At 34.0% G+C, this 22,255-nt stretch overlaps 1 protein-coding gene across 2 annotated transcripts in view; it reads right to left on the bottom strand.

The window, feature by feature from the left end:
- Positions 1-21,254, bottom strand: part of LOC149776758 (uncharacterized) — a 44,294-nt gene extending 23,040 nt beyond the window's left edge. For both annotated transcript variants that reach the window (XM_089941429.1, XM_089941430.1), the window contains exons 1-8: positions 21,087-21,254; positions 19,733-19,850; positions 15,209-15,431; positions 13,829-14,068; positions 10,473-10,557; positions 6,159-6,286; positions 3,412-3,583; positions 188-303 (exon numbers count right to left, since the gene is read on the bottom strand). In XM_089941429.1, coding sequence (XP_089797555.1) covers positions 188-303; positions 3,412-3,583; positions 6,159-6,286; positions 10,473-10,557; positions 13,829-14,068; positions 15,209-15,431; positions 19,733-19,850; positions 21,087-21,236 — 1,232 coding nt within the window. In that variant the 5' untranslated portion in view covers positions 21,237-21,254. The remainder of the gene's footprint in view (positions 1-187; positions 304-3,411; positions 3,584-6,158; positions 6,287-10,472; positions 10,558-13,828; positions 14,069-15,208; positions 15,432-19,732; positions 19,851-21,086) is intronic.
- Positions 21,255-22,255: the final 1,001 nt, after the last annotated feature.

The following is a 22,255-nucleotide window of genomic DNA, read 5'->3' as shown; positions in this document are numbered from 1 at the left end:
TAAACATCACTATAAACTGTCACACTGTAGACATCATAGCAAATATGACTGAAAAATTGTTACAGCTACATTAAAAATCTGAAACACACACATAAACAGAGTACATATATCCTACTAGTGCAAAAAACTGTAAACTTATTTGTTGACACATCTCAAAGTGCCATCAATACTAATCTGTTTGCTTTACCCTGCTGGCACATTGTGCTGAGGCGGCTCATTGCTAGGATCCCACACTATCTGGCCATCAATGGGACAGGTGGGGTGGGAGTGAAGCAACCAGCTGTCAATACAGTCCCGATGAAACTATAAAGCAATGAGAAAATGTTACAAAATAAAGTTTCCTGTATATGAAAGAATAAGCAAATATGTTTTTACAAGTAAAAAGCGTATTATTAAAAAATCTTATTATTTAGGCCTACCATTAATTTTGAATGCATAATATTACAACATGTAAAATCCTTTGATGCTTCTTCAATTCAAATACTTAACTCACTGTCACTGCATAGCTTTTAGCATAATTTAAATGTTCTTTTGTGAAGATAAAAGTGTTGCATTATGTTATATACTGTGTTTTATCAATGTGTACAATGCCTGTAAATGTGTCATATGGTGCCGCTCTACAGTTGAAGTGTACTTCTTAGAGACCAGTGTAAGGTGCATAGGGTTAGATTTTTAAAGAAAATAATAATTGTTCAGGTTTTCCTCACCAGTTATCCTGGCCATTTAAAAAAGACCTTGCATATCAGAGAACTTTTAATTCCCTTTATTGTGGTGTGTGATTGATGGGTGCAAGTTGAGTTATAGAGTACACAGCTTGGCATCACTTCAAATGAGCACAGATCAAAATACCGCTGACTCTTCACTTGGTCATTTTCACATCCTGGATTTCAATGGTAGAAATGAGTTGATTAACTTTTTTGACTTTTTGTATATTTTGTAATTCATTCTTTGTGTGTTCAGAAGCTGGTATTGCCTATTCAGACAAAATGCTTTTTTCCTATTTTAATTACTTCTAAAGTCAGGTTGATTTTTCTCGGAGCACATGGGAGCATCCATTTTGATTAGCTGTGTGCTTAGATCTTATATAATTTAAGCCATAGTACATTAAAGTAGCATAGAGGCATGCCAGCATTCTGTCCGTTGTGCATGTTGCAAATGCAAAGTTAACCTTACACCAACACTCTATCAGAAGTATTTAATATCTGTAGAGTTCCACCTTAGAGGAAATAGTACTTACAACATGCCTGTAAGGGAGTCATTTAGAGGAAATAGTACTTACAACATGCCTGTAAGGGAGTCATTTAGAGGAAATAGTACTTACAACATGCCTGTAAATGAGTCATTTAGGGGGCGCTCACCAGATAATATGTACTTTTGAGAGAGTGACGTATGTAAGGTGAAGTAGTTCGCATTTAAAACATGCACAATGGAGAGAATGTTGGCATACCTCTATGCTACATTAATGTAATGTGGATGATATTTCTTTTGCCAGACTAGACAATACCAGCTTCTGAAAGTGCAATGAATGAATTACCAAATATATAAAATGTAAAAAAAGTTATCGGCTCTTTTATATACAATTTACCTCTGAAGTTCAGGAAGTGAAAATGACCAAGTAGAGCTAGCACTTTTTTGAAAGGTGCACATCTGAAGTAAGGCCAAGCTGTATACTCTATAACCCATAGTACACCCATCAATCATACACCAAAATAAAGGGAAATAAAGGTTCTTTGCATTATACCTAAGATATACAAGGTCTTTTTTAAATAGCCAGTATAACCAGTGAGGAAAGCCAGGGAAATTCTTTTTCTTTAAAATCATAACCCTATGGAAAATATGAAACTTTATAGCGCCACCTTAAAGCAAATATAAAAATGTTTGCAATTATTTTTTATATTTTCATATAATTATGTATGATGTTCTGAATAAGATGGTACATTCATATTGCATTTAAGCATGAAAATAAGCTAATTATGATCATTTTTCTCTTGCTTACATAATTTGCCATGAGGTATGTTTGTGTGAGTAGTGACCTTAATTATGGGGAAATTATAAGTCTTAGAATATAGGAATAGAGTCAACTTAAATTTAAAACTGTTGCAATAAGTGACAGAAATATATGGTGAAAATGTTTCTTTTCATTTATTTGCAATGAAATAAAAAAATAAATGAAGAGAAAGTGAATTCGCTTCTTCCATATTAAACAATAGGCAAATATTTTACACTTTGACCTTTGACCTTTATGATCCTGATGAGTTACCTCCCTTTTCAAATTGTAAAATTCATTGTTGATATCTCAGAAATAATTCTGGCTATTTTCATGTTCCTGTCACTCAGCATAACACTGGTTGCTATGTTTACAAAATGTAATGTGCATTCTTAAAATAGCTCACTTTTTATCATGGTGGGGGGGAGGCTGGACTTGTTAGAGACTCTGACACTCATAAATACTGTTCTGTGGGGGGAAAGGCAGGAGAATTATTCAAAAGGATTGTTTTGATGCTTGCGACTTAAATGTTTCAGCCATATAAACATAATTAAATCATACAAAAATAATACCTATATCTTCTTTATGGGGGCGCTCACCAGATAATATGTACTTTTGAGAGAGTGACATATGTAAGGTGAAGTAGTTCGCATTTAAAACATGCACAATGAAGAGAATGTTGGCATGCCTCTATGCTACATTAATGTAATGTGGATGATATTTCTTTTGGATATTGTACTTTTGGAAATTTTACATGATTTAAGCACACTGCTAACTAAAATGACTGTCCCTTGTGTTAAAAAATCAGCCTGAATTAGTCTAAAGTACACTATACATAGCAGCTATTAAAATAGGAAAAATGAATTTTGCCATACTAGACAATACCAACTTCTGAAAGTGCAATGAATGAATTACCAAATATATAAAATGTAAAAAAAGTTACCAGCTCTTTTTTATACAATTTACCTCTGAAGTTCAGGAAGTGAAAATGACCAAGTAGAGCCAGCACTTTTATGAAAGGTGCACATCTGAAGTAAGGCCAAGCTGTATACTCTATAACCCATAGTACACCCATCAATCATACACCAAAATAAAGGGAATTAAAGGTTCTTTGCATTATACCTAAGATATACAAGGTCTTTTTTAAATAGCCAGTATAACCAGTGAGGAAAGCCGGGGAAATTCTTTTTCTTTAAAATCCTAACCCTATGGAAAATGTGAAACTGTATAGCGCCACTTTAGAGGAAATAGTACTTACAACAGGCCTGTAAATGAGTCATTTCGAGGAAATAGTACTTACAACAGGCCTGTAAATGTGTCATTTATAGGAAATGGTACTTATAACATGCCTGTAAATATGTCACTTAATAGAAATAGTATTTACAACATGTTTCTTGACTAAAACATGATTCCTGTTGACTTACCTTATGCTTGCATCGAGGCAACTTCCTCACGAATTCACCAACCTCATAACCTCTCAGGCAGATCCTACACTGCATCCCTGGGGCCAAGAGGGGCCCAGATTCTCTGACCTTTTCTAATGGGAATCCCTGGATGACCTCCTCTGGAATATCACTCCTCTGGTTTTCTGTGTTGCTGGAATACCAACATCACTTTCTTTAACTTTATTAAGTTTTGTTTTGTTTTGCATTTACCTAGAAAAGCAAGCTCAAGAACTTTCCTTTATTCAATTTTCTTTTCATTGCAGGTTGTAAAGCAAGTTTAGGAACTTTATATTCTCAGTACCCCAGACTCTAGTCTGAGGTGTCGAAAACCACCAAAACTATATGTAGATGAAACCACTAAACTTTGAAACAGTGACCTTGTACAAAATTACCATATGAGAAAATCAGGGGTCCAACCTAATAAATGTTCATAAAGTTGCAGAAATTTCAAACAATGATAACCTTTGTAAACATTTGCCAAATTCTGTAAAAGTGAGTAGTAGGCTTATCATCAGATAAATATGGAACTCTTGCATGAGTTGGCCTGAATAGCTTTAACTCATGTATGTGGTGGCATGGATATCTTACAACTCTTGCTTATGGTGGCATGGATATCTTACAACTCTTGCATGTGGTGGCATTGATATCTTACAACTCTTGCATGTGGTGGCATTGATATCTTACAACTCTTGCATGTGGTGGCATTGATATCTTACAACTCTTGCTTGTGGTGACAATGATATCTTACAACTCTTGCTTGTGCTGATCAGGATATCTTACAACTCTAGAGTTTGCAAATGACCTCAAAATTTCCCTTTAACACACTGCAAATGAGTTACCATTGTTAATTCTATTGTGAGAATATTGCTCAAACTCAAGAGTTTTATGATATTTTTAGACCTGGAATAGGATACACATCTCCCCCTATCATTCACATACAATTGGGTCCAAAACTTATAATAAACAGCATAATGAAGGGTGCTAGTTACTGTGGTACCTCTTAAAGATTCAGAGAGGTATGGAGATCAACAGTGAAGTTGAGATGGTAGTGACTGGAAACGGAACAATACTCCTTTTTCTTTTTATGTTGTGAACATAATTGCCAATAAACAGCTTTTCTCAAATTAATTTGTTCACTTTTATTTATAAATGACCTTCATTTTCAAGATAGCCAATCATTGAAAACTGACCTAAAAGGCATTTCAATACACACCTCATGTGTACCAGTGAAAACAATATCTTTTTTGTCACTGCAATTTGCACATGGATATATTCTAGGGATTTTGTTGATATAGAATAGAACAAGATTATTTTTTTAAATATGGGCTGCATTTCTTACAAGAAAAGCCAATGCCAAAATTTATGTTTTTAATTTTTATTATACTATTAGCAAATTATTTACCGGGTAAATCATGATTTACTGGAAGCAATCCTCACATTTCATCTTTGAAAAAATGTCTGAAAACCAATTTGGAAATTTTAAATTCACTACAAACTTTGGATCTCTTTTCTCCATAATGAACCTTATTTATAATATCAAGTTTTTTTATGCCTTGTTATCCATGATCACATATTTTAGTGATTAGGATAAGCCAGTGATTAATGTTATATGCTTACTTAGGTAATAATATATAAAGCATTGTTCAGTTGATGAATTGACATCACTTGACTTAACAAACAACTATAAACACTAGTTCTTATGCCAATAAGATTTGCATGTGTTCTGCAGAACACATGTTGGAACTAATGACCTTGGAATTGCAATATAGGAAAGAAATGACCTTGGATTACTAGCCATGTGGTGAACACATGACATGTATAGGAAACCAATGACCTTGGATTGCCAGTCATGTAGAGAATACATGTACTAAGCCACTTATCTCAATTGTCAGATATTTGCAGAATGCACGCAGGAAAGCAATGACCTTGAATTACCAGCCATGCGGTGAACACATGACATGTATAGGAAACCAATGACCTTGGAGTAATGTAGAGAACACATGTACTAAGCCACTTACCTCAGTTGTCAGATATTTGCAGAATGCACGCAGGAAAACACTGACCTTGGATTGGTAATATAGGAACCAATGACCACGTGGTGAACACACTGTCAGGTAGGAACCATTGTCCTCATGCTGCCAACCAAGTGGAAAGCGCCACTGACCTTAGACTGCCAGACATGGAGATAAGCCCTTGCATTTTCAACAATACAATATGGAGAACAGACATAGGAAACCAATGTCCTCAGACAGACAAACATGTGGATAACACAAAAAAGAAAATACTGACCTTGCATTTTCAACAATATGGAGAATGTGTATAGAAAATGACTGACCTTGTGCATTAAAAATATATACATCTGCATTAAAATCATATACATGTGCATTAAAAATATATACTTGTGCATTAAAAATATAATGTAATCATTTTCAGCTTCTATATTAATAACACCTGTTTTGAAAAAGCAAATATTTGTGATATCTTTTATAGACAAGTTTCATTATAATTTGTTTTTTCTTAAATATATACAGCTGTCTCTCCTCACCTTAAAAAGCCACCAACACTATAAAGAGGGCACTATCAAATTGCTAGCCAACTTGCAAAACACCAAAATACATGTAGCATATTTCCACCACAGGTGAGCACTTCTCATTTAAGGCAACCTTATGTAAGATGGCCTTAAAGAGGAGAACAATTGTATAATATTCATGGTGAAAGAAATCTACCTGTCCAGTTGCATCAGTAGATCGTAATCAGTTTCAGAAATCTCCCGGTTCAGCAGGTCATTGACTAAGGCCTGAGGTAGAACAGCCCCATACATCCTCTGAGCTGCGCGCCATTTCTGATTTCTTTTCTAAAGATGAACAGAAGTACAAAATTATAGGTATGTCATTTCCAACATCTAATAAATCTGCACATGTAAACTATAAAGGTAAATTAACAACAATCAATACACCAGGAGTTCCTTTACCTCTTTTCACTGTCTACAGCTTAATCAATTAATGTAAAATCTCTATTCAAGCAATTTTTTTTCAATATTTAAATATCATTTTTAAGATATCCAACATTTCATTCTGAATTTCGTAAATTTCCGAGAGCATTGTCTTGTCCTCTTCATTGGTCCATTAGGTACAATTTCTAGAAAAACTGAGCTAAATGCAGAAACTTAACGTAATACATGCCAACCTTCCAAGATAGTGCTTCATGGAATTGTGTAAATCTATTGTTTCTTTATTATTTGGATTAAATATATGTACTTGGGATTCATTTCTTTGTACAGCTTTACCCAAGGGTGGTTTATGTATATTTTATATTATTTCAAAATGGTGAGCTCGGTTCATCCCATGCTGCACGAGCAAAGTGCTTATGATGGGAAAACCAATATACCTTGAGTGCACAGGCAGTGAATGCTACATGGCCTGTGTATAAATTACTTCATCTCAGATCTAAACATCACATTATGAGAAGTCTTGTCAGTGAGCAGTCCACTTTATGACATGCAATCTCCAGCTGTAGAGGTATACGAGTTAAATATTATTTTCCTATTTGTATTATAGGATATAATTGTTTTACTATAATCACATTTATCTTTTATTTTTGGTCCTACAACTTGTGTCATATAATGTGATTTTATAGTTTGTTTCCTAGTTTACCTGTATGTAATTTAACAGAACAATTATGTTCACAATAATGTGGTATTTATTAAGGAAGAGAAGGTGTTGCAATAAGTACTGTAAGATTCTTGTCAGACACAGCTTTACTTCTGAACCTGCTTATCACCTTGTACGGTAGTCTTCTCGTGGGTCGGTGGTTCTTTCCTGGGTTTTCCCGGGTTCTTCCTCCACCATTTATATTCTGGCCACCATATATAGCCTATCGTGTGCTGAAAAAATGGTGTTAAACCCAACAACAAAGTACAGTAGTCCTGATATTATAATTTGCATAAAATAATCAACTCAAGTTTACAGTACATAACGTTATTATGTGCTGTTATACATCACTGTGTCATCTGTAGTACATGGATTCGGATATACCTTCAGGTGACTGACTGTTGATCAATTGATTGATGGCCAGTGACTGGTGAATGCTGAGTATAGTGCTGAAGGAGTAGAGCAGGGACGGAGTGATACTACTGCTGCATCTCCACATATGCATTGTATTGTCGGTGTTGTTTAGCCATGATGCTAATATGGGTTGTGTTATACCCAGTGTGCTGCTGTCGGGGATGACATTGACCCGGAAGAAGATAATAGTCATCATGTGGTGAAGAACCAAGGCTTCTGGACCAACCCGTATGTGCAGAGAACAAGAGATTTTATGGCTCTTCAGGCAGACCAGGAGAGGCAGAACGTTTGTGGTGGCTCCTCAATCATTCAACAGAGTGTTGTGGCTGAGAAGACCTCTCGGATTCGTGTTCCACACCATAAGACATATGTCCCAATGTTTCATATCATATTTCACTATTTGAGTGAAAACTCATCATATTTCACTATTTGAGTGAACTATATCATTTATTACTATTTGTAGGGAAATTGTCAATGTTTATATGAATCATTTTTTCCATTGTGTGGAATCACTCTGAATCTTTAATCAATGTATCTTTTTACTATTTAAGGTCTTTACTTGCATATCAGTTCATATTTCATTTAAATCGCAATACAATATCAGGTTTGTGCATATTTTGTTAAATATCCAATATTTGGATTTTGTTGACACATGAATCAAACAGTTTATTTTAATCATTCATAAATAAACATATTTTTTTCTCCATCATTGGTGTTCTTTGTTATAATCCAACCCCTACCCAGTTATCTTGTTACACTGTGTAAGGATGTTTGTGAGACTAAAAATGTGTTTGAGGTTTTGACATGGAGGCTGTCTGTAACATGACCATAAAAAGTGATGTCATACAATACAAGTTATCTACTCTTATAAGCCTAAAGAAAATGAATGGAAATTCAAATATGAATAAAACAAAATAACATATCTGGTTTCTTGAAAGAATTGTAATACAATTCTTACAAACAAAAACAGCTTGTAGACTTAACATTGTAAAAGATAATCACCACACACATATGTACCCACACTCACATAATCATGACTTATTAATATGCTTGTGTGCCATGATTTATTAATGTATGTGTGCCATGACTTTTTCATATGCCTATGTGCCATGACTTATTCATATGCTTGTGTGCCATGACTTATTCATATGCTTGTGTGCCATGACTTTTTCATATGCCTGTGTGCCATGACTTATTCATATGCTTGTGTGCCATAACTTATTCATATGCTTGTGTGTCATGACTTATTCATATGCCTGTGTGCCATGACTTATTCATATGCTTGTGTGTCATGACTTATTCATATGCCTGTGTGCCATTACTTATTCATATGCATATGTGCTATGACTTATTCATATGCTTGTGTGTCATGACTTATTCATATGCCTGTGTGCCATGACATATTCAAATGCCTGTGTGCCATGACCTTTTGATATGATTGAGTGCCATGACATATTCATATAACATTGTGCCATGACTTATTCATATAACAGTGTGCCATGACTTATTCATATGCTTGTGTGCCATGACTTATTCATATGCCTGTGTGCCATGACTTTTTTATATGCTTGTGTGCCATGACTTATTCATATGCCTGTTTGCCATAACTTATTCATATGCCTGTGTGCCATAACTTAATGATATGCTTGTGTGCTATGACTTATTCATATGCCTGTGTGCTATGACTTATTCAAATGCCTGTGTGCACTGACACTTTTATATATGGCAAGGTATAATTCCTTCTTTACAGATATGTTATTGCTGCTAAGTTTTGTGTTTGAACATTCTGTTTTGATTGACATATAATTCTTGTCTTTACCATTTTATGATGCATTTTCCTTGTCATATTTCAACTGACCATGTGCACAGATATTTGTCACCAATTTATTTTCATTAATGTATTTCCTTTCTGAAGCAATTTTCAGAATCCTTTCACAGGATCCAGCTTCATTTTGGTGAGTATCTCAGCACTTGTGTGAGTTAGTGGTATAAGTGTTGAGTTATGCCTCTGATTCCTTCAACAAATTCAGTATTAATATTTCATAACTTATGTTGTTGCTCATATTCAGAAATTCACGCGCTGTCAAGCTGCTCATGGAATGCCAAATTTTATGGATGTTTTTTAAATGATTTTAAATGTAATAAATATTTAAAAAGTCAATCTCTTTCTGCTGTTGTGTGGCCTGTAAAAATGTAAAGTTCACTTGAAAGTAGTGCATGCAGCATACAAAAACAAAAACAACACTCTATATATTTTCAGTCCTGCCATGTGCTCATTTTTGCTAATTAACATATTGAAGAGGATGGCTAATTATTTAAGCTGGAGATATACTAATTACATATCCTTGGGCAGTCATGTGTCATTATCATTCTGCCAGTTCTCCAGAATAGGGAGTCTTTGAGCAAATCACTGTGTTGTAAACAAGTCATCAGCAATCTCATTTATCATGCCTAAATACCACAAGTTTTTGTTTGTATGTCAGTGCATGTTGCTCTTCACTGAATTCATTTGGGATCTTGATGACAAAAACATATTTTCCAAGTTTTATCAAAAATCAGATCAGAAATAGCCTTCAGGGTTGTAACAATCTCAGTCAGTCAGAAGCATGATTGCTTCATTAATATGAATGGATTTTTAATCATTATCATACATGTCCATGATCTTGAAGAGATGAGCCTACATTCCAATTTTAATCCGAAATATGATTTCCATAGTGGTCACAAGCTCAGCCAATCAGATGCAAAATCCCATAAATATGTGTGGATCTTGCACATTTTTTAACTTCTCCGAAGTCATTATGAGATATGCTTATATTCCAAGTGTGATCAAAATCAGATCATATGCAGGACCATATAATAAAGTCACTTGGTCAGGTGAATGAAATATGATATTAATGCAAGCTGCAGGTTTTGTTATATCCTTAGATGTTTAGTATAAATGATGTTGCTCACAAATACAGATGAAATTTTACTTACATGTCGAAATTCAAAACCATGGTGAGTGTGTACTGGAGTGTTGAAGCAGGACTGGCAAAGGTAAAAATTAGCACAAACTCCACATCTGGAATGGAAAAAGTTTCAATGTACCTCTTGAATTAGGATTGGAAACTAACATAATCTTACAATACTGTGAATCCTGTTGGACAAACATGTAAACAAGCATTGATTCATCCATCCATCTATCAGCTGATCCATGCATTCATCCATTCATACACATATACTCAAAACAATAAGATTCAAAACAAAAATACATACTGTTAATGTATTTGTGCAAACATATTGTTAGGACAGATGTAAACTGACTGTGCATTTATTTGGGTACATTCCAAGATCAATTGTGATAACACAGACAACACTAACATTGTCAGCTGTAATACCACACACAGTATTAACATCGTCAGCTGTAATACCACACACAGTATTGACATTGTCAGTTGTAATACCACACACAGTATTGACATTGTCGGTTGTAATACCACACACAGTATTGACATTGTCAGTTGTAATACCACACACAGTATTGACATTGTCAGTTGTAATACCACACACAGTAATGACATTGTTGGTTGTAATACCATACACAGTATTGACATTGTTGGTTGTAATACCACATACAGTATTGACTTTGTCAGTTGTAATACCACATACAGTATGGACATTGTTGGTTGTAATACCACACACAGTATTGACATTGTTGGTTGTAATACCATACACAGTATTGATATTGTCAGTTGCAAAGAAACTTAGGATGGCAAAATGACTACATCCAGTACCACTCTAAGCAGTATTTACATGACCAAGGTACAAGTAATGCAAGCAGGTATAATAATTTTTTGCAGATTTTAATCAAGGCAACAAATAATAGGGTTGGATAGCACTGTGCAAAGATCTTATTTTGAATATCTGCTGTTTTCTCAGTTCCATCAGTGCTCCCACTTTACAGCACTGTCATGGGGTTATAAATGCAAACTATGTAATAATAAAGGATACCTTGTAATGAGGTTTGTTCCAACAAGTATGTATCATAGACGAAAGACACAAATATGGTACAGTGCTCCATTTTTACAATACTCTCATACTGCCATAAATGTAAACTGATAAGTCAGGTCACCATATACTGAGGTATGTCCCAACACAAAGTCTACAAATACGGTACAGTTCTTCCTCATTACAACATCTGTGTTGCGGGTGAGGTGAGGGGCAAACCAAAAAACACCAGTCAAATGTATAGTACTGACTTTAGTTTATATAAATTAAAAATTAGGTTCATTTTGTGTTATTTATGTATTTAATTTCATCAAAAACAATATTTTAAAGGAAATAAAGATTAATACAAAGCAGCATGTTGTGTTCTTTCAACCAGTAGTGTCATGCATTTGATAGACCAATTCAAGTACAATACCTTTCAGCTAATGGATGTTAAAGATTATAAATATTTCTTCTTTCATATTTTATTCCAAGTCATGTAGTTAGCCAATTCCATAGCAGAGCTAAAATATCTCCTGGATCATGTCACAATAAAGCATCTTATGATGAGTGAGAGCTGTATTTAATAAAAAAATATGGTTTCAAGAGAAAAACTTAACAATAATCAAGCCAAATAAATCAAGCAGCAACAATTAACGGTGCAACTAATTTAATGGATTCCATGATTATAATAGGGGTAATAGCATACTGAATGGAGTTAAAGTGACAGCCCATTGTATATGGTATCCATGATCATACATTATGTTTAAGAGACCTCTGTATATACATAATATCAAATAAGTCAGATATCTAACTTACGGAAGTATTTGTTGTATGGTTTCACTGAATTAAAAGTTAGCCTCCTTTGCATTATCATGTTAATTGCATATTTTTAACAAATAAAGGAGGTTGAATAAAAGAAAAGTTAAAATACATGCAAATCCTACATGCATAAGATCTAGTGACCCAAGTCACAAATTGGCCGATCTCATTTCCAATTGATTAATTAAACAGTTATAAATATTACTGAGTACGTAATATAATTAATATTATTATGCATGTATTCTAATTAAACTACCTTAAATTTATATATTCATAAATGTGATCAAAGATAGCAAGGCAACCAAGTGAAATGAGTAAGTTGGCAAGTAAAGAGCTTGTTTCAGATTGGATCATAGTGGAGAAGTGTGTTTCAAAGAATTCCTGAATTGGTACTTTGAGATATCCTCAAGGATGAAGAGAAGTATCACTAATATTTGCAATGAAATCACTGCATCGATATTTTACTAAGTGAGCAATACAGTTTCGACATAGATGATTGTTTCACAAAATACAAGACACTAGTTTTTGGAAAAAAGAATCTTTGTTTCATGGTGCATCAACAGTTCGTCTGGTCCTTATATTTCGTAGATTCCCTGCTTCGAACTCTGAATCCAGTTGTGAAGCAGGAAACCAGACTAATCAACAACAACAAAAAGCAATGATGTAATTCACAAACGTGCTTGTGTTCACATGAATGTTGGTTGAAACCAGTTGGAAATCAGGTTAACGATCTTTCAGATGTTGGGCATCTTGAAATAAATGTAATTTATACAGAATAACAAACAATTTCATTACAACAAGTACTTAATTGACAAGTATTCTCAACATGATTATAAAACAAGTTACCAGGCATTAAATAGTATATTTAACCCTACACCCCATCCAACAGTTTGCTAATTGTCCAGAGGGGATGGATCACTTCATTTTTGGCAGTCCCTCTGTAACTCACGCCATTGTTTAGTGTGGTCTATGTTTTCTTGATCCCACTGTGCATGAGTTATTGAGGGAGAGGTGTATGAGGAATCCATGACCATACTTTATTTGAGACCATAGCATATAAAATCCATGACCATACATTATGAGTGATACCATTATATATGGAATCCATGACCATATACTATGAGTGAGAGACCACTGTATATGGGATCCAAGACCATACATTATAAGTAAGAGACCACTGTATATGATATCAATGACCATATATTATAAGTAAGAGACCACTGTGTATGGAATCCATGACCATACATTATAAGAGACCACTGTATATGGAATCCATGACCATACATTATAAGTAAGAAGTAAGAGACCACTGTATATGGAATCCATGATCATGCATTATGAGAGGGATATTAGTATACAGAGGGGATTTATATTGAGAGGCTACTGTGCATGATTACATGGCTGTCAATTCAAAGTAACTTTTTCCATTAAATTTTCTGTTTCAAACATTTCAAAGACTACCAATTTAGAACAATGTCATATAATTTGCAGACACTTTCTGTGCAATCAGTACAGAATAAATAGAATTCCATATTTCAACAAACCTGTAGCACTTCCCCTCTATAGGATTCACATGGCAACAAAGGCATTCAATTCCAATATGTCGGTCCATCCTCCCACCAGGGGTCTGCCCCAGTGCATTCATACTTTCCTTTTTCAGTAGTTCTATGGGGCCAAAGTCCTCCCTACAAAGGGGACACTTGATCCCTGAGTCTCCCTGGGACTTCTGGTGCTCTGCATAGATTTTCATACACTTAATGTGAATACTGTTACCACAGCCAAACCTAAAATGAATGAAACTTTATGTCAGTCATAAAGCAGGACCCAGCTATAATGAGGTATGTAAACAAAATATTGCTGTTTACTGTTATTTCCTTGCTGTATTCTAATGCATTTGATCTATATACTGTACTCATACCAATTCTTGTGGTAAATAATGTCTCCTGAAAACCCAAGAGAACAAATAAAATTCACATCATATTGACAGTGACAGTAAATTATTCCTACTAGGGAAAATAATGGATTTATGAAACTTGCATCAATAAATCAAAATCAATTATTCAGTATCATTTTATTTTCTTTTTCATTCATTTGTTTATTTATTTTTCCCTATTTCTATTATTTACACAAAAAAAATTGTGATGGAAATTGAATTCTTAGAAATTACAAACAAAAATTATCAAGTCAGTTGTTTTTTTAATAGTATTATTGTGAGGCCCATCTTGCATGTCCACTTTTCTGTAAATAAGATCACCATTCCTGTCAATAAAACCACCCTTCCAATAAAAAAGACCACCCTTTCTATCAAACAAAATGGTCTCAGACAGCTAATATCTCTATATAAAAAAATCATTACATTATGCAACAAAACTGATCTATGCATTATAGACTTATAAATGACAGTCTGATTGTTTCCATAACTTTAGTCTTTCATGTTAGGTTTTGCTATATAAACAAGTATGTATCTAAGAATGAAGTAGCACTGAATGTCAATTCAGCACAAAAGTGGCTATATGGTTCCAATAAAAAGCAAAGTTTTAAAAATGTAAAAGTGAAGAATTACATATAACTTCATGAAGATAAACCCTTCAAAACAAATGTAAATATGAAGTAAATCAAGATAAAATAAAAAAGATATCAAAATTCTGTAATATATATATATATATATATATATATATATATATATATATATATATAGAGAGAGAGAGAGAGAGAGAGAGAGAGAGAGAGAGAATAAAAGACAAAGGTAAAATACTGGAAAATAAGGTCAAATCATTGCATTCTCTCAAAACGTTCCAGATGTTCTTGGATGCTACATCATTATATGGTTTCTTCATCAAGTTCACATCAAAATAATTCTGCCACACCAGGTGGAAGTCGAAACATTTGACAAGAATGTGTTTCCATTATATAAATTAGCTCACTTGCAAAAAGTGACAGGAAGATGCTTGGACAGGAGTTCATCTTGACAGATTGGACACAAATCCTCTTTTCCAATATCTCGCTGCTTGATCATCTCTCGACCATTATGCTCATCTTTTAGCCAATATCTGACTGGCTTCTTCTTTTGTTGTTGCTGCTGATGGTAGTTTATCCCACGTAGAATGTTGTTGATATCTCGTTCCACCAAACCCAGTTGCCATGACACTGCATTTAGTTAGATCCAAGAATCAGTCAGAATTAAATGTGAAACTACCTAATAACATGTTTGAAATTGAAAACTGGCCTAAAAAATAAACATACCTTAAAAATTTGCCAAATCTATTTCTGCCACGATTTCTTTTTAAATGTAAGCCAACCTTGATAATATCTAGCATACATATATGACTGTAATTAGCAATGAATAGAGAGAAGGAGAGACTCGTGACTTCTCTTTCAGAGACTCATATATTCTCAGCTATATGTGAACCCCTAATTAAGCTTTAATTTCACAAACTTAAAATTGTGTATCAAAGAATGGCAAAACAACATTTTCAGGGATCGTCCTGGGCTTCGCCAATGTCGCAAATTGCGATTTTTTTCCCTTATTGGCGACAAAAATATCTCATCTGGCGATTTTTTGGGCGACATACTTTTTGGTTATTTAATTTGTACATACAATCATGGATTTGGACTGGATAAATTAAAAGCGAGAACGAAAGGAAGCCACAAACTTGACTAAGCAATGCGTTGGAATCAATCTGTTACACAAACGATCCTTTGTTCGTATTGACAAACCCATCTTTGCAGTGCATTGTTACATCATAATCTGCTTATGCTGACATCTGGGCTGAGTACTGTATGCTGCGATACAGTCAATCATGCTACCGCACTATACCTACAACTGACCGAATAGAACAGATACAATTGTATGGCTAATCCTTCTGGGTTTTTTTTGTTTTTTTTTTTTACATATACCAATACAATAGTTTTGCTGAACCTTCATAGAAAACTGATAACCTTTGAAGTACCGACTGTGTATAAATACAAAGCAAATGGAAACAATCTCAATCACAATTATATCTGTCGCCAGTGCAGCATTTTACTCATTGATCTTTTCCTTTTGCCATCAATTCCGTGTTACGGCCGCAGAGACTTAAACTCCACAACAAGAAATAGCAAAAAAAAAAAAAAAAAAAGTTTTGCATAATTAATAATAATTATTTATTTCTCAAAATACAAGAGTAAAAAAATCCCTAACTTTGGTGTGAATTTATGCTTATATATACGGTCCAATATTGCGCGGTGTTGACTCGTGTCGTGTAAGTTTCATTCGTGGGAATGGAGATGCTATTTTGCTTGTTGAGAAAATTTATACAGCATTCATTGATCATTCTTGTGATTTAGGAAGCAATTCACTACAAGCTTTGTGAAGCTAGCCATGGGGGGGGGTTGCTGAGAGACTACTGGTGTCACCTGTCAGCACTGTAGACTGTGAACGTGGATTCAGTAAGATGAACCTCATAAAAACTGACATCAGAAACAAGCTCTGCTTCTCATCTCTCGAGAATTTAATGAGAATCAGCATGTACAGATGTGAAAAATTAGACTTTGAAACTGCATTCAACAAGTGGGCAGCCCTAAAATCGCGACAGATCTTCATGTAACACTTTGTAACATTTTGTTAATACTTGTTGTAATTAAAGTATTAACTAACCCATCTTTTGTAATTTTCATTGCCTGTTACATTAATAGACTAAATTAACACCTGGAAAAATGTACACTGCTTGTTTTGGCGACACTTTTTGAAAATTGGCGACAAAATATTGAGGTTGGCGATTTTTTTGGCGACAGCTTTTTAAAAGCCAGGACCATCCCTGATTTTGATAAATTTTAAAAAAAATTGTAAGGATTTCATTTTATATATATCTTACTGTTAGAATAATATTAGTTACATCAGAATTATAATTTTTGACTCATAGATAAATCCACCTTCAAATAAACCCTCCTCAAAAAAAGCTAAAGAAATTTACTGCTTTTACATATCATGTTGCTTGAATTTTTTCACATTTTGTTTAGGATACAGACCTGATATTCTTGAAACATATTTAAATCACAAAAATAAATATAGACCCAAACTAAAACTCCTCAAATCAAATATGCAATGAAGAGCCTACAGTATCATTCCCATTAAGAATTAATTTTAAAAAGTCATACAAACAAATAATAGAGAATGACGGAGAGAAAACCAAATGTTAAGAAATGTACAAATTTTAAAGGATTATAATTTTAGCTTTGCATAGAGTAATATTACTGACAGTAAAAACTGTGCTCATTTGACCCTAATCTATTAACAAGGTTTGGGTTTCATGTTCTAAACCTTCTGAAAATACTGTGTCATGAATACATTTTTCATCGATGTACAATATCCGAAAGCAAACTGTTGTTGCTGTGTACAGGGATCATGATACCAAGCAAAGTGAGCAGTTAAGTTACAAAAAAACAATATAAACTTCACTTTCTTCCATTATGAAATCAAAAATGACTGTTTCCTGTATTCTTTAAGACATACAATGAGGAACAGCAGTATGTGGCTTTTGAGATGCACCATAAACCCAGCCTAATAGTTGCAATGTTGTAGCCCCACCATAAACCTAGCCAAGTAGTTGCAATGTTGTAGCCCCACCATAAACCCAACCAAGTAGTTGCAGTGTTTTAACCCCACCATAAACCCAGCCAAGTAGTTGCAGTGTTGTAGCCCCAGGAAAAATGTATTGCATCCTAAGCAGGTGTTGTCATCAACTGTGCTGACAAAACAAACTCTTAAACTTTTTGATGGGTGTTTTAACAGTTTTAATAACCATTACAACAGGACTAATTAATAGAATGAACAAGTAGCATGAACAGGCAATATATGAACACACTTCCAAATATGGCCTTGTTAGGGACTACAGTAACCATTTAAACTTGTGGGGGGGGGGGGTCCTGGGAATTTGGGGAAATACTTTCCAGGTGTCATGTAACTTTGAAAAAAATAGTATTGCTCTGATTTTATAGCAAAAATAAAGTATTATATCTATTATACTAATTTAAAAATAATTATCTTGAGTTAAAGGAAAACATCCTAGCATGAAAGAAAATCCCAGTCTCCCTCAAAAATGAATGGCTGCTCCCTTTATTATGATGTATGTGCCCTTCCTGGTCTTTATACCATGTATTGTGGCCATATGACTTTACATCAACACAGTAGAAGCTATACATTATAATTAATTTTAACTGATAGAACTGATATGAGAACATATATTAAATTATTAAAAATATGTATGGATATAAATAGGTAATCAAGTGACACTAGAACAAGCACCTGATTTTTTTCTTTCTTTTCATAACATAATCAAATACTGACAGTCCAAATGTTTCACATTTAATTTTGAATTAATTCCATAAACATCTGAGGGCCCAAGGTGGGTGAGTGATATTCATCTCTTGCCTTTACAGGTCAGTCACATGTCTCTCCTCTGTCCCATTTTTCTTTGAGCCAAAATTACCCTGATCTTTAATTTTTTATGCCCAGATTAATAGGCCTATTCCATGCATTAACTTCAAGCTCTCACAAACTGGGGTCAAGCATGTGCTAGAAAACTAAAGCTTTTATGCAAAAACTTTTTTATCGGCCACAGGGACCTTGCATTTTGGCCTCTTTTTTTCACCCCAAAGTCATTAGGCTTCTGTCTTACCCAATGTGTAAGTTATCCACAAAATTTGATTACTTTATATGGTCGACAATGAATATTTGTACATATACCATTTATCTTCTTCCAGACTTTGATCTTTGACCCCAAAATCAATAAGCTTCTTCCTTACCCTACATGCAAGCCATCCACAAAGTTTGGTGACTATTGATCACTGAGAAATTGAGTTATTGTGTGCTAACAAAACTGGTAACAGACTGTCTGTCTGTCAGATCGATGGACAGAAAACATCATAATACAATCTACCAAATGGTGGGCATATAAAGGTGGAATTATCTGCACTATAACAGAATGACATGAGTAACACCCAAAGCATTTCTGTAATAAATTACACTTTCAACAATATGTACAGTATCTAGAGAAATCAAAAGAGTCCTTCACACTTGAAAACATTACCAAACTTTTTTGAAAAAGAAGAATATCTTGCATACAGATAATTCCAATTGTAACCTAAAAGTTGCATGTTACATCAATGCAACTTCTACATTCATGTAATAAATTTAATACTGTTTTGTAAAAAGAATTTTTCACTATGAAGAAATCATATTTAAAATAAATTGTTATATAAGTCATTTCTTTTTAAAAAATGCCACACCAGTTAGTTAAGCTAAAAGCTCAAGAAAACAATAAAATACTGTTAACTTAAATGAATTAACATACAGTACATATATTTTCAAACACAAAATCAATTTTGTCATTTTTTGTATTTGTCCGTATTTATCATTTCAGTAATCTCTAGGATAAAACTGTAGAAAAAAATGATACTCATAAACTTACATGGATCTGTTTGAGACACACGAAACTTCTTCAACAAAAGCCAACAGATGTGTTTACACAAGTCCCTGTCCTTCTTGAAACTGGAGCATGTGCAATGATGAGGGTCTCCAAGGAAGGCCTGTAACAGAACATTAATACATGTACAGTGATGAAGGAGTCTGAGGAAGGCCTGTAACAGAACATTAATACATGTGCAATGATGAGGATCTCCAAGGAAGGCCTGTAACAGAACATTAATACATGTGCAATGATGAGGATCTCCAAGGAAGGCCTGTAACAGAACATTAATACATGTGCAATGATGAGGACCTCCAAGGAAGGCCTGTAACAGAACATTAATACATGTGAAATGTTGAGGGTCTTCAAGGAAGGCCCATAACAGAACATTAGTACATGTACATGTATAATGATGAGGGTCTTCAAGGAAGGTCTGTAACAGAACATTAGTACATATAATGATAAGGGTCTATGAGGAAGGCCTGTAATAAAACATTAGTACATGTGCTAAGATAAGGGTCTCTAAGAAAGGCCTGTAACAGAGCATTAGTAGATGTACAATGATGAGGGTCTCTAAGGAAGGCTTGTAACAGACCATTAGTAAATGTACAATGATGAGAGTCTCCAAGGAAGGCCTAAATTACTATTAGTGTAGTATTAGTACAGCAAATATATATGACATTCACATATGACATCTCACAGAGTATGGTGAAACCTCATGTCATTCTGGATTTCTACAGAAAATGTATTGACATATTGCACAAAAGCAAAAGCAAAAGTAAGGAAAAAATTTACATGCATAAAGTAAGTGTTCTCTTAAGTCGTAGCTTAAGCTATGAAAAAGTAATGTATAGACAAATGAAATAAAAATTATCTTCTCACTCCCTCATGGGTGTGTACAAAACAAAAATCCATTACATATTTAAATTTGGTACAAGTGTACCCGAATACTGGTAATAATAAAGATAGAGGCAATACCAAACTATCATCAGTTGGGCTGTAAAATTATAATAATAATAATAATAATAATAATAATATTTATAAATATTTATACGGTTTAATGGCACATTAGCACACTCTTACATATGGTGTGAAGAGCAAGTTTAGGAATTTTAAAAAAAAATACAAGAAAACGACAAAGGCAAAAAGAGGTAAAAACATTAAATACTATGTCAAACTTTTTATGTAAACCACATCATTTTTAAAAATTCATTACCTTCACAGCTGCATCATCATTACAAGATGCCATCTGTCGATTATTCACCTCTAATGACATGAAATAAGTCTCATGGGCAAGCAAAATGTTATTTCTAAAAACAGCTATTTCTAAAAACAGCTCCACTCAAAAAAAACCTACCTTTACAGGTTTTGTTTCTCCCTCCTCTTTCAGAAGAAAGCCTGTGGGACCAGTTTCCCTGAGAATGTAGATGGTAGCATTCAGTGCCTCACATTGACGCCAAAACACTAGGTCATTGCATGTTCTACGCCACTGGACACTCCTTGCCATCCCTTTTTTTGGTCAGTGCGTCATCTGATTGCAGCATCAAGGAATGAAAGTTTTATTATAATTATTGTAAACAACAGAATAAGATGCCAATGAAATAATTCTAATTATTGTAAATGATAATATTAAGACATTAAGAGAATATAATGCCAATGTAGTAGCTTTAGAAGATAGTAAGAAAGTGGTGAGTAAAGTCACATTGAGGTAATTACAAGTTAGTTCACTTATCATTTTCATCCAAACCTAATATTCTCTGAGCAGGATTCTTTGAACTTGTATTGAATTCATTATTGTTCCCAGGCAGATCTGTTTGGGGCATAATTTTGTACATTTTTCTATGACAGTTATTTAAAATATATGGAGATTTATCAAACTTTGGGATAAGTACCTTTCCTGTAAACTCTAGGCAAACAATGCTTTAATCTTTTTAACCAAGTGTTCACTCCATAGATGTTTCTAATTCTCTACCATAACAGGGCACTGCAATTAATACTCTAAATCTGTCTACAGATATATATACAGGATGTAATGGATTCACTCAGCCACACCCACTATTAATCAATTGGTTCCCCACTTCTGAAACTTTTCTTCATAAACAAAGATTTATCAAAAAGAGAACCAGTCTAACAAATCACATAATAATGTCATCTTGCAACAGACATGGGTGAATGGTGAGTTCCACTGTCACAGAAACTTTAAAATGACCAATATTCCAACTTAAATAAATTCCATATGTGACAAATTTAAGCTTTTATACAGATGAATGAAACCCAGAACTGGAATACATACAGAAAGTTCTGAGCTGATGCAATGTAAATATACTTGGTTCTCAGTGGGACTGAGAAAAAGTGACTCAAGGAAAGCTATTCACTGACAATACCAATTATGAAACAAGCAGTCACAAAAGGATAAATTGTTAAAATAACCAACTATATGGTACTAGAAATTAAGAAATTTTCCTTCACCAACAGTGACTGTCATAGAATTATCATGTACATGTAATTTGAAAAGGTACAGAGGTG

This window comes from Sinohyriopsis cumingii, chromosome 18 (genome assembly GCF_028554795.1).
Source record: "Sinohyriopsis cumingii isolate HCF-2022 chromosome 18, ASM2855479v2, whole genome shotgun sequence".
Lineage (NCBI taxonomy): Eukaryota > Metazoa > Mollusca > Bivalvia > Unionida > Unionidae > Sinohyriopsis > Sinohyriopsis cumingii.
Note: the sequence above shows the minus strand (reverse complement) of the source record. Positions and strands in the feature narration are given on the sequence as shown.